The following is a 13126-nucleotide window of genomic DNA, read 5'->3' as shown; positions in this document are numbered from 1 at the left end:
ATTCCAGTTAAGCTATTTCAAATCCTGAAAGATGATGCTGTGAAAGTGCTGCACTCAATATGTCAGCAAATTTGGAAAACTCAGCAGTGGCCACAGGACTGGAAAAGGTCAGTTTTCATTCTAATCCCAAAGAAAGGCAATGCCAAGAATGCTCAAACTACTGCACAATTGCACTCATCTCACATGCTAGTAAAGTAATGCTCAAAATTCTCCAAGCCAGGCTTCAGGAATACGTGACCCGTGAACTTCCTGATGTTCAAGCTGGTTTTAGAAAAGGCAAAGGAACCAGAGATTAAATTGCCAACATCCGATGGATCGTCGAAAAAGCAAGAGAGTTTCAGAAAAACATCTATTTCTGCTTTATTGACTGTGCCAAAGCCTTTGACTGTGTGGATCACAATAAACTGTGGAAAATTCTGAAAGAGATGGGCATACCAGACCACCTGACCTGCCTCTTGAGAAACCTGTATGCAGGTCAGGAAGCAACAGTTAGAACTGGACATGGAACAACAGACTGGTTCCAAATAGGAAAAGGAGTACGTCAAGGCTGTATATTGTCATCCTGCTTATTTAACTTACATGCAGAGTACATCATGAGAAACACTGGACTGGAAGAAACACAAGCTGGAATCAAGATTGCTGGGAGAAATATCAATAACCTCAGATATGCAGATGACACCACCCTTATGGCAAAAAGTGAAGAGGAACTAAAAAGCCTCTTGATGAAAGTGAAAGTGGAGAGTGAAAAAGTTGGCTTAAAGCTCAACATTCAGAAAACTAAGATCATGGCATCTGGTCCCATCACTTCATGGGAAATAGATGGGGAAACAGTGGAAACAGTGTCGGATTTTATTTTTGGGGGCTCCAAAATCACTGCAGATGGTGACTGCAGCCATGAAATTAAAAGACGCTTACTCCTTGGAAGGAAAGTTATGACTAACCTAGACAGCACATTGAAAAGCAGAGACATTACTTTGCCAACAAAGATCCGGCTAGTCAAGGCTATGGTTTCTCCTGTGGTCATGTATGGATGTGAGAGTTGGACTGTGAAGAAGGCTGAGCGCCAAAGAATTGATGCTTTTGAACTGTGGTGTTGGAGAAGACTCTTGAGGGTCCCTTGGACTGCAAGGAGATCCAACCAGTCCATTCTGAAGGAGATCAGCCCTGGGATTTCTTTGGAAGGAATGATGCTAAAGCTGAAACTCCAGTACTTTGGCCACCTGATGCGAAGAGTTGACTCATTGGAAAAGACCCCGATGCTGGGAGGGATTGGGGGCAGGAGGAGAAGGGGACGCCAGAGGATGAGATGGCTGGATGGCATCACCGACTTGATGGACGTGAGTCTGAGTGAACTCTGGGAGTTGGTGATGGACAGGGAGGCCTGGAGTGCTGTGATTCATGGGGTCGCAAAGAGTCGGACATGACTGAGGGACTGAACTGAACTGATGAGGCTAAGTACAGGGAAAGAAATGTCTTCTCCCCTACATTTGTGACTAAATCTTTTGAGAGAAGAATCCATTGAGAATTTCATAAAAACAATGTCCTTTTCCCTAGAAAACTGCACTGCCTCGAACACTTGTAAAAGTATATGTGCAATTTCCATTTGTGGACCATCCTTTTAGGGCAGAGGTCTATGAACAGAGTAGACTGAATTCAGAGGGCTAAACTTGGATGGGAAACAAAATTACATCTCAACTTTCACAATCTCTCAGTAAAATCAGCATTTCCTTCCATTATGAATAAAGGCAACAAATCACAGTAGATCAGTAGTAGTTAACTTGGTCCCCAGTAGAAATCACAGATCATTTCATATCACATGTACATTGCAGATATCTCAAAATATCATTTATTCACACCACTACCCTGAGGTATAACATTTATTGGCCTACCACTATCTTGTTATTTAATGTGCTAAGAGAAGCATATTTATTACTATATCACTGATTTTTAAACTATCCTGAAAACTAGTCAGTGTTGCAATATAGTCGGTTTCCTTTGTTTTTCTATATATTTTGATGTATTATACACTTAAAAACATTATCCCAAGAACATAAGCTTCTGTAGATTATACGCCAAAGAGACATACATGGGGGATCAGGAGGGAGATTAAAAAATTCTGCCCTGGGGAACCACTGACACCAAGTTAGGAACCTCTGCTTATAAGGTATAAACCTCAAGCTGGCTGAGAAATCTTCAAATTTTACCAGATTCATGTTACACTGTATCACTTCCCAAACACAGGCTTTTTAACAGTTAACTTTTTATTTTAAATTTATTTTTCACAAAATATGTAATATATATTCACATATTTTGTGACTATATATTACAAATATATATTACATATTTGGCTCAAAATCCCAAAGATATATAGTACACAATCCAAACTTTTTCTCTTACCTCTGTCCCTTAGTCTACCATTCCCTTCTACTCCTCAGAGGAAACGAATGTTAATCTATTTCTTGTGCCACATGACTTTCATTCTTCTTACAAGTTTCGGAAATAAAATCTCCAAGTTAGATACTATCATGGGAAATATAAACTACATTTTGAAGTTATGAAATCTGTAATTTAAAAAAATTGCCTGGTTCTAGCATTTTTTCCTTACCAATAAGATAGTCAAACTAAGGGAACATGTCTCTAAGGGTGGTCATAATCCCTACTTTTAGATTGACTGTTATGTCTTTTATTATTAATTCAAAATTCATTTATGACTGGTCTGTTCAAGTTGAATGAATGATATGACCACAAACGGTCATGAAAAATACTAGTTAATTACTTTGAATGTTTTTTTCCCAAAATCACTTATGTATCTAAGCAGATTTTTTTCTACAAATCAATAAAAAAATAACAGAAAAATGGACTAAGGACAATTTAGAAAGACAAATGTTCAGTAAACATATACAGACATTTAAATTCATAAATGATTAGAAAAATTCAAATTCAGATCAGACCTCTTTGATTCACCCATTAGATTAGCCAAAAAAAGAGTGGGGGGCGGGGCGGAGAATATCCAATGGTAGAAGGAATGTGGGGGAAATGAATGTCATCATGGCATGTTGATTGGAGTAGAACATGGTCAACACCAAATCAGATTGATTATATTCTTTGCAGCCAAAGATGGAGAAGCTCTATACAGTCAGCAAAAACAAGACAGGGAGCTGACTGTGGCTCGGATCATGAATTCCTTGTTGCCAAATTCAGACTGAAATTGAAAAAAGTGGGAAAAACCACTAGACCATTCAGGTATGACCTAAATCAAATCCCTTATGATTATACAGTGCCAGTAAGAAATAGATTTAAGGGACTAGATCTGATAGACAGAGTGCCTGATGAACTATGGACGGAGGTTCGTGACATTGTATAGGAGACAGGGATCAAGATCATCCCCAGAAAAAGAAATGCAAAAATCATGACAGATATGCAGATGACAGCAAAATGGCTGTCTGAGGAGGCCTTACAAATAGCTGTGAAAAGAAGAGAAGCGAAAAGCAAAGGAGAAAAGGAAAGATAAAGGCATCTGAATGCAGAGTTCCAAAGAATAGCAAGGAGAGATAAGAAAGCATTCCTCAGCGATCAACGCAAAGAAATAGAGGAAAACAACAGAATGGAAAGACTAGAGATCTCTTCAAGAAAATTAGAGATACCAAGGGAACATTTCAGGCAAAGATGGGCTCAATAAAGGACAGAAATGGTATGGACCTAACAGAAGCAGAAGATATTAAGAAGAAGTGGCAAGAATACACAGAACTGTACAAAAAAGATCTTCACGACCAAGATAATCATGATGGTGTGATCACTCACACTCACCTAGAGCCAGACATCCTGGAATGTGAAGTCAAGTGGGCCTTAGGAAGCATCACTACTAACAAAGCTAGTGGAAGTGATGAAATTCCAGTTAAGCTATTTCAAATCCTGAAAGATGATGCTGTGAAAGTGCTGCACTCAATATGCCAGCAAATTTGGAAAACTCAGCAGTGGCCACAGGACTGGAAAAGGTCAGTTTTCATTCCAATCCCAAAGAAAGGCAATGCCAAAGAATGCTCAAACTACCGCACAACTGCACTCATCTCACACGCTAGTAAAGTAATGCTCAAAATTCTCCTAGCCGGGCTTCAACAGTACGTGAACCATGGACTTCCAGATGTTCAAGCTAGATTTAGACAAGCCAGAGGAACCAGAGATCAAATTGCCAACATCTGCTGGATCATGGAAAAAGCAAGAGAGTTCCAGAAAAACATCTATTTCTGCTTTATTGACTATGCCAAAGCCTTTGACTGTGTGGATCACAATAAACTGTGGAAAATTCTGAAAGAGATGGGCATGCCAGACCACCTGACCTGCCTCTTGAGAAACCTGTATGCAGGTCAGGAAGCAACAGTTAGAACTGGACATGGAACAACAGACTGGTTCCAAATAGGAAAAGGAGTACGTCAAGGCTGTATATTGTCATCCTGCTTATTTAAATTACATGCAGAGTACATCATGAGAAACGCTGGGATGGATGAAGCACAAGCTGGAATCAAGATTGCTGGGAGAAATATCAATAACCTCAGATATGCAGATGACATCACCCTTATGGCAGAAAGTGAAGAGGAACTAAAGAGCCTCTTGATGAAAGTGAAAGTGGAGAGTGAAAAAGTTGGCTTAAAGCTCAACATTCAGATAACTAAGATCATGGCATCTGGTCCCATCACTTCATGGGAAATAGATGGGGAAACAGTGGAAACAGTGTCAGATTTTATTTTTTTGAGCTCCAAAATCACTGCAGATGGTGATTTCAGCCATGAAATTAAAAGATGCTTACTCCTTGGAAGGAAAGTTATGACCAACCTAGACAGCATATTCAAAAGCAGAGACATTACTTTGCCAACAAAGGTCTGTCTAGTCAAGGCTATGGTTTTTCCAGTAGTCATGTATGGATGTGAGACTTGGACTATAAAGAAAGCTGAGCACAGAAGAATTGATCCTTTTGAACTGTGGTGTTGGAGAAGACTCTTGGGCGTCCCTTGGACTGCAAGGAGATCCAACCAGTCCATCCTAAAGGAGATCAGTCCTGGGTGTTCATTGGAAGGACTGACGTTGAAGCTGAAACTCCAATATTTTGGCCACCTCATGCGAAGAGCTGACTCATTTGAAAAGACCCTGATGTTGGGAAAATTGAGGGCAGAAGGAGAAAGGGATGACAGAGGATGAGATGGTTAGATGGCATCATCGACTCAATGGACATGATTTTGGGTAAACTCCGGGAGTTGGTGATGGACAGGGAGGCCTGGTGTGCTGCGGTTTATGGGGTCACAGAGTCGGACATGACTGAGAGACTGAACTGAACAATTTATTTCTACATAGTCTTTGCCCCAATAATCCCATTTCTAGATATCTATTCTACAGAAATACCTGACCAGATTCACAGAGGTGCCTGTATGAGGATATTCATTGCAGCAATGCATGCAACAAGAAAACTGGACATACAAACATCCTTCAATAGGGGCATTATTAAACTGTGATACATTTATACTATGCAATATTATTCAGGAGTTGAATTGAATGGGTTAACCCTCTATGTACTAGGAATGAAAGAAATCTAAGACATCATGAAGTGAAAGAGTCAAGTTGCAGGATGTTTCATTTGTGTAAAAAAGATAAGAAAATCATACAACAAACCTATTTGGTTATCTGGAAATATATATGTATTCAAATGTATACGAAAGAGTCTGGAAGGATATATACTAAACTCTTATAAGACAGTTAGCAGTTTGTATTCACATTTGGAGAGAATATACTCACAGTTTCTCAGCCCAACGGTATGCCTTCCATATATTTTCATCAATGTAAGAAATATAGTTTCCTTGGAAATTTCTGTGGAGAAACAGAGGTTATATCCTTGAATAGGCAGGAAAAGAATGAAGAGAATATGTAAAAGAACCATGGCCACCTTATGGGGAATATTAAAATGCAGAAGAAAAACAGATTTTTAATTCCCACAGCTTCCCAATGTGTGTGCTTAGTCCATCTCTTTGTGACCCTCTGGACTATAAACCCACCAGGCTCCTCTGTTCATGAGATTCTCCAGGCAAGAATACTGGAGTGAGTAGCCATTCCCTTTTCTGGGTGATCTTCCCAACCCAGGGATCAAACCTTAAATGCTTAAAACGGAACTCATCTTCCTCAAACTAGCTCTCCTTCCAACTGCTATATTTCCACTTGTTATACCACCATCATTCTCCCCATCGTGCATGCATGCTAAGTCGCTTCAGTTGTGTCCAACTCTTTGCAACTCCATGGACTGTAACCTGCCAGGCTCCTCTCTCCATGGAATTCTCCAGGCAAGAAGATTGGAGTGGGTTGCCATTTCCTTCTCCAGGGGATCTTCCCAACCCAGGGAATCAACCCATGTCTCTTATGTCTCCTGCTTTGGCAGGTGGGTTCTTTACCACTAGCACCACCTGGGAAGCCCCATCAACATATGCGATTTTTCTCTTTCCCACATACCCAAGTCCCCCAGTGCTAGTCAATGACTACATCTAGTTGATTTTGCCTTTGTCATGCTCTCATGATTTTCTTTCTACTCCTCTCACAACCACTCTAATTCAGCCCTTTCTCACTTTACCCCTAGATTTTGCTAGACCATTTATTTGGTCTTAATAATTCTCTTGTTTTAATCATTTTTCTTGCTTGAAAACTTTCAGTGGCTTCGCATGTCTTACATCATCGCTTTCAAACCTCCATTAGGATAGCCAAGGTTTTTCATAATCATAGCTTTCATTGTTCTCTAACCCAATCTTTTGGACTTCCCTGGTGGCTCAGTGATAAGGAATTCACTTGCCAATGCAGATGTGGGTTTGATCCCTGGGTCAGGAAGATCCCTTGGAGAAGGAAACAGCAATCCATTCCAGAATTCTTGCCTGGGAAATCCCATTGGTGGCAGTGCCTGGTGGGCTACAGTCCACGGGGTCACAAAGAGTCAGAAATGACTTAGCTACTAAACCACCACCACCGACCCACTTCTTTTTACAGCCAGACTAATCTATGAAATCCTGATCATCCTCGCAGGCATACATTTGCCTCGACCGTGCTCTCTGTTTTCTCTCTAACAAATCACAGCCAATGTTTTAGTCCCAGCTGAAGTTTTAACTTATCCATGCAGCTTTCCCTGACCTCCACACCCTAATGATTACAGATTCTGGTGAACTACAGCAGATATCTGCATCTCTTTTAATGCTTAACTGCATATTATCTCCCTTTTAAAGCACATCCCCTTTCTTCTCACCTATCATTGTCATGTTCTGTAGACAATGTCATACTTTTGTGGCTCCCACAGTACTTAGCCCTGTGTTGGGCACAAAATGGGTGTTATACATAGAAAGTCAGGGGACAAAGATGAGTTCTAGATATAACTGAGGAACTGAATATAATAATAGCTAACACTAACATTTATGCTAGGCACTGATGTTTTACATGTATTTTACATGTATTTTGTTTTACAGGTATTGTGTGTGTTAAGTCGCTCAGTTGGGTCTGACTCTTTGAGACCCTATGGAACCTGCCAGGCTCCTCTGTCCATGGAATCCTCTAGGCAAGAATACTGGAAATGGCAATTTCCTTCTCCAGAGGATCTTCCTGACCCAGGGATCGAACCTGGGTATCCCACATTGCAGGCAGATTCTTAACCATTTGAGGCACCAGGAAAGCCCATATATGTTAGGCACTGATATAAGAGCTTTACATGTATTAACTCATCTAAATCTCACAACAATCCTATGAGATGACGACTATCATAATTCCCACTTTACAGATGTGGAAATTGAGTCACAAAGCTAACAAATTACAGATGTGGGTTCAAACCCAGGCAGTTCAGCTCTGGAATCTCTACTCTTAACCATTTGTTGTTTCACCACCAATGAGGTGGGGAGAGGGACATGTTGCTGTAAAGAGGATGGAGCAAAGATGGGAGAAGAGTAGATGTTGAGGAATTAAATAATGGGGTAAAAAATAGAGAAGGAAAAAGAATAGGGGTGATTATAAGTAAAAGACTGGAGAAGAGGGAACAAGAGTAAGGAGGAGAATGAATATAAGGAATCGTTGACAAATGAAAGGTTAAAAATAGCAAGTCAGTCAATATGGGTAGGGGAGATGAGAAAGACCCAGGAAAACCTGGAAGAGGGGCTGCCATGTTAGGCAGGATGCAGAAAACAAATAAAGAAAGGCCATTCTTACAAGATGGTGAAGGTGCCATTGTAGGAGTTGGGCCCTGGCTCAGGCACTCTGTGGAGCTTCTGCTTTGCACTCAGACCAACACACGACAGCGTCTCGTCTTTGCAGGTACAGAGCTTACATACGTTGATGGCTGTGGGGGCATTCTGTACTGGTTGCTTCTTTCCTGGGATATGTTTTACACCAGGGGGACTTGTGGGTTCCGAAAATGGAGTCAAAGGAAAAAGAACCACCTGAGATGTCATCCCAGATGGCCTCGGTTGCTGAGATATGCTAACACCCAGGTCCACAGTTGGGACTGTGGCTTGAGTCAGGTTTGGTGGTGGAAGCGTCCCCTCTGGGGGAGCCGTGGTCTGCTGCAGGGCGGTAGAATATTCAGACACCATAGCAGGTTCCGGGGTTACGGTAAGCTCCAGGTTTGCATGATGAGTTGTGACGCTGGGTGATGTTGGAGGCTGACTTTGATCCTTACTTGGGGTCTCCTGCAGGGTTGGAGGAGGTTCAGTCTCTGTATTATTCACTGCGGTAACGTTAACTTCCACGTCCATAGGTTGAACCGTGACTTCAGTCAGGTTTGGATGGGCAAGTGTCCCCTCAGGCTGTTCTGAAGGAGACGCTGTGGTCTGTGGCAGGGAAGTAGAATGTTCAGATGTAGCAGGTTCTGGAGTTACGGTAAGCTCCAGGTCCACGTGATAAGCGGTGACAGCGGGCGACGCTGCCTCGAGTGCTGGATCTGTCACCTCGGAATACAATGGAGGCTGAGCTACAACTTCCTTAATGGGTTTTGGAGGCTGAGCTTGGGTCTGCTGCACAGTTGGAGAAGGTTCGACCTCCACAGTGGATTCCGGAGTTAGTGTAAGTTCCAGGTCCAAAGATTGAAAGGTGACCTCACTCAAAGCTGGGCGCTGAGACTGAACTGGCTTTGGATGTGGCAGTGTTAACTCGGGGTATGGTGGAATAGCTGCAGTCTGCTGCAGGCCTGTGGAATATTCAGCCTCTGTCGTAGGTTCTGGAGTTGTGTTAGGCCTCTGGTCCGATGGTTGAACACTGGGCGGCAGTTGGCTCTGAGCTGGCATTGGAACAGTCACCTCTTGCTGCACTGGATGCTGAGCTGGGGTCTCCTGCGTGGCTGAAGAAGATTCAGCCTCATTTGTGGATTCTGGAGTTATGGTAAGTTCCAGGTCCAAAGGTTGAACTGCGAACTCTGTCAACTGAGACTGAACTTGCTCTGGATTTGGAAGCGTCACCTCAGGGGGTTTGGGGCGAAGAGCTGTCGAGGATTCAGCTTCTACAGTAGGCTCTGGAGTTACAGTAGGCTCCGGGTTAAGAGGCTGAACTGTGATGCTGGGCAGTGTTGGATTCTGAGCTTGATACTGGCCTGGAGTTGAATCAGCCACAACCTCCTTAGGTGGCTTTACAGGCTGAGGTGGTAGCTCCTGCATGGTTGGAAAAGGTTCTTCCTCCTTGGTAGGCTCTGGCTTTATGGTCAGTTCAAGGTCCAAAGGTTGAACTGTGACCTCAGTCAAGGTTGGATGTTGAACTTGAACCTGCTCTGGATTAGGAATTGTCGCCTCCAGGGGTGTAGGTTCTGGAGTTATGGTAGGCTTCTGGGCCAAAGGTTTGACTGTGGCACTGGTTAAGTTTGAATGATGAGTCTGATCCTGTCCTGATGTTGAAACTGTCACCTCATAAAGCATTGGAGTTTGTGCTACAACCTCTGTAGGTGGCACTGGAGGCTGAGATGGGGCACCCTGCTGGGCTGCAGAAGGTTCTGTCTCATTAAGGGGTGGGGCTGGGAACTCCTCTTGGTTTGGAGAAGATCCTACATTCTGAGGGGGCCGTAGAAGCTGAGGAAGGGTCCCCTGAGGGTCTGGAAGTGGTTCCATCTTTGCAGGGGATTCTGATGTCTGAGTCTGAAGCACCTGCTGTGTGGGAGAAGACACCACCTCCTTGGGGGGCTTGAGAGATACAGTTGAGCTCCCCTGGGGAACCAGAGACTGAGCTGGGTGTCCCCCCTGGGCTAAGGGAAGCTCGATCCCCCCAGGGGGATCTGGAGTATGAGCAGAGTTCTCCAGCTGCACTGGAGAATGTTCAAGCTCTTTAGTGGGGCCTGGAGTTAGGGCAACCGCCAGATCCACGGATTTTGCGGTGATATGAGGCAACACTGGACCCAGAGGTGAGACTGTTACCTCATTCTTTACTAAAGATTGAGTAGCAGCATCATCGGTGTCCTTTGGAGGCTGAGCTGGTTGCTCATGCTGGGCCACAAAAAGTTCATTTTCAGAGGCAGTCAGTGGCTGATTTGAAACCTCTTGCTGGACTGACAAAGGTTTTAACTGCCCAGGGGACACTGTAGACTGAGCTAAGGTTTCCTTTTGGGGTGGAGACGTTTTGACCTTATTAGTGAATGCTGGAGTGATGGTGAGTGCAAGATCCACAGGTTTGATAGTGGCGCTGGGCCGCTGCAGAAGCTGACCTAGAGAAGAAACTGTTGTCACATGATGTTCTGGAGAGATAACTATAATTTCATTAGGTAGCTCTGGATGCTGAGCTGTGGCCTCCTGCTGGGGTGGAGAAGGTACAATCTCATGGGTCTGAGGATCCTGAGCTGGGGTCTCCTGTTGTTCTGAAGGTGTAATTTGGGTAACAGCTTCTGGAGATGGGACTGGAGCTGGCACTTGAACTGGCAAAGGTTCAGCTTCCTCAGGCAACTGTGAAAGCAGTGTGGGGGCCTCTGGCAGGGATGCAGAAAATTCTGCATTAGTAAGGGGCACTGAGGACTGAGCCAAAGGCATCTGCTGACTTGGAGAAAGTCCTGCCACTGGAGTGGGTTCTGTGGTTATGGTAAGCTCTAGATCTGCAGGTTTGACAGTGATATTGGATATGCCTGAATGTTGACCAGGTTGCTCCACCAGGGTTGCAGCAGATTCTGTCTCCACTGGAGACAGAGCTAGGGTCTCCTGCTGGGTGGGAAAAGATTCAGCCTCATTAGGGGACTCTGGAGACGGAGCAGCATCTTCCTCCTGGACTGGAGAAGATCCAGCTACTCCAAAAGAGTCTGACAGCTGAGTCAGGGTCTCCTGCTGGGTGAGAGAGGGTTCAGCTTCCCCAGTAGGCTCAGAAGGCTGAGTTAGTTCCTCCTGTTCACTTGAAGAAGGCTCCACTTCCTCGGGGGCCTGGCCTGTGGTCTCCTGCTGGCTTGGAAAAGTTTCAACTTCCCCGGTAAGCTCAGAAGGCTGAGCCGGTTGCTCCTGCTCACTTGAAAGTTCAACCTCCCCCAGGGTCTCTGGAGGCTTCTGCTGAGTTGCAGGAAATTTAGTTTTCTTAGTGAGCGTAGGAGTGATGGTAAGTCCCAAATCATGAGGTTGAAATGTAACACTGTGCAGGTGTGAATGAACCTGATGTTGAATGCCAGGTCGAACTATTACCTCATCGCTGATTGGAAGTTGGAGTACATACTCAGTAGGGAACCCTGGAGCTTGAGTTGAGGTCTCTTGATGGAGTAGAGATGCAACCGTCTCAGGATGCTTTGCAGGCTGAGATAGATCCTCCGGCTGCACTGGAGGAGTTTCAACCCCATATTGTTGCTCTGGAAACTCAGATGGGGCCTCCTGTTGGGCTGGAAGAGGTTCTAACCCCTCAAAGTGCTCTGGAGGCTGAGATAGGATCTCCTGCTGGACTGGAGAAGGTTCCACCTCTTTAGTGACCTCTGGAGTCAAGGTAAGCACCAGATCCAGAGGTTTAACAGTGACATTGTGCAAGTGTGACTGCTGAACTTTATGATGCGCTACTGGTCGAGCTACAGTCTCCTTAGGTGTCTCCAAAGGCTGGGCTAGGGCCTCCTGAGGGCTTGAGGTTTCCACTTCCTTGGGTGCCTCTGAAGACTGAGACAGAGCCTCCTGCTGAAGTAGAGGTGGTTCTACCTCTTCAGTGGGCTCCAGATGCTGAGCCTGGGCCTCCTCCTGGGATGAAAAAGATTCAGCCTCCTCAGGCATCTCTTCTTGGGATAAAGATTCCAACTGCTCAGTGGGCAACGGTTGGCGAGTGTGGTGCACCTGCTGAGATGAAGAAATTTCAGCCTCAGGGGGCTCTGGAGGTTGATCTGGGCTCCCCAGAAAATCCATAGGTAGACTCTCCTCAGGATAAAAGGCATCCATACTGGAATCTAAATAATCATCCTGCAGTTCTTCTAGACCCTGATTTTTTTTTCCAAGTTGTCTTGTAGTTCCAACAACAACTTTGGCAAGTGGTCGATGCTTAACAAGATCTTTCTTCAGGTTTGAAGGTGAAACAATAAACTTCGTTGGTTTTGAGCTCTTACTACCTAGAGGTGGAACAAGTATTTCAAATGATTGGTGATTTTCAGGCTGATCTATAGTTTTAGTCTTACTTTTGTGTCGAGGAGGCAGAACCAAGGCTTGATTCTGATCCCAATCTAGCACTGGAACTGCTACTGGGAGTTTTTGATGCTGGGTTAGGTTGTCATCCAGATCCTCGTGTAGAATAGCAAACTCATCTGGCTCTGCCAACAGCTCTCCGGCTGAATCCGAGTCCAGGTATGGAACCAGAGTCTCACTCAAATCCTCATGAGGCAGGGCCAACATGTGGTCTGGAGAGGAGGAAGTCAAGTAATTAAAGCCCCCCGGCTCTGCCACGGGTGTGAGTGCATGGGGCAATTCGGGCAGGAGGTCAGAGGAGTGTGAAGACCAGGGCTCCGTCAGCCCTGGGGGGTCCGAGGTCAACTGGACAGGGCCCTGGGCCCACTCCAGAGGCTGAGCTGCCTGAACCAAAAGCCACAACGGTTGCCAGGTAAGGAGGAGCCAGCGGCGCAGCGGGGACATGACATGCGGAGGCTCCCGGGCGCAGCGACCCAGGCCAGTGGGGCGCCGGCGCCGCCCCTGAGCGGGAGCCGAAC

At 44.9% G+C, this 13126-nt stretch overlaps 2 protein-coding genes across 4 annotated transcripts in view; both read right to left on the bottom strand.

Moving 5' to 3' along the window:
* Nucleotides 1-10418, bottom strand: part of LOC129648879 (leucine-rich repeat-containing protein 37A-like) — a 50407-nt gene extending 39989 nt beyond the window's left edge. For all 3 annotated transcript variants that reach the window (XM_055575642.1, XM_055575640.1, XM_055575641.1), the window contains exons 1-2: nt 8215-10418; nt 5785-5856 (exon numbers count right to left, since the gene is read on the bottom strand). In XM_055575642.1, coding sequence (XP_055431617.1) covers nt 5785-5856; nt 8215-10097 — 1955 coding nt within the window. In that variant the 5' untranslated portion in view covers nt 10098-10418. The remainder of the gene's footprint in view (nt 1-5784; nt 5857-8214) is intronic.
* On the bottom strand, nt 10412-13052 carry LOC129650797 (leucine-rich repeat-containing protein 37B-like). Its single transcript, XM_055579603.1, has 2 exons — nt 11848-13052; nt 10412-10469 (listed from the first exon to the last, which is right to left on the bottom strand). The coding sequence occupies exons 1-2, from the start codon at nt 13050-13052 to the stop codon at nt 10412-10414; spliced, it is 1263 nt and encodes a 420-aa protein (XP_055435578.1).
* Between the last annotated feature and the right edge of the window lie 74 nt (nt 13053-13126).

This window comes from Bubalus kerabau, chromosome 4, assembly GCF_029407905.1.
Source record: "Bubalus kerabau isolate K-KA32 ecotype Philippines breed swamp buffalo chromosome 4, PCC_UOA_SB_1v2, whole genome shotgun sequence".
In the NCBI taxonomy this organism is placed as follows: domain Eukaryota; kingdom Metazoa; phylum Chordata; class Mammalia; order Artiodactyla; family Bovidae; genus Bubalus; species Bubalus kerabau.
Note: the sequence above shows the minus strand (reverse complement) of the source record. Positions and strands in the feature narration are given on the sequence as shown.

Bases quoted from the DNA above. Each gene is read 5' to 3' on its own strand.
- LOC129650797 (XM_055579603.1), bottom strand. From the start codon at position 13,052: ATGTCCCCGCTGCGCCGCTGGCTCCTCCTTACCTGGCAACCGTTGTGG. The intron at 10,470-11,847 runs GTTAGAACCTCT...TTTGTGGCCCAG, and splicing joins CCTCCAGAGCACTTTGAGGG to CATGAGCAACCAGCTCAGCC.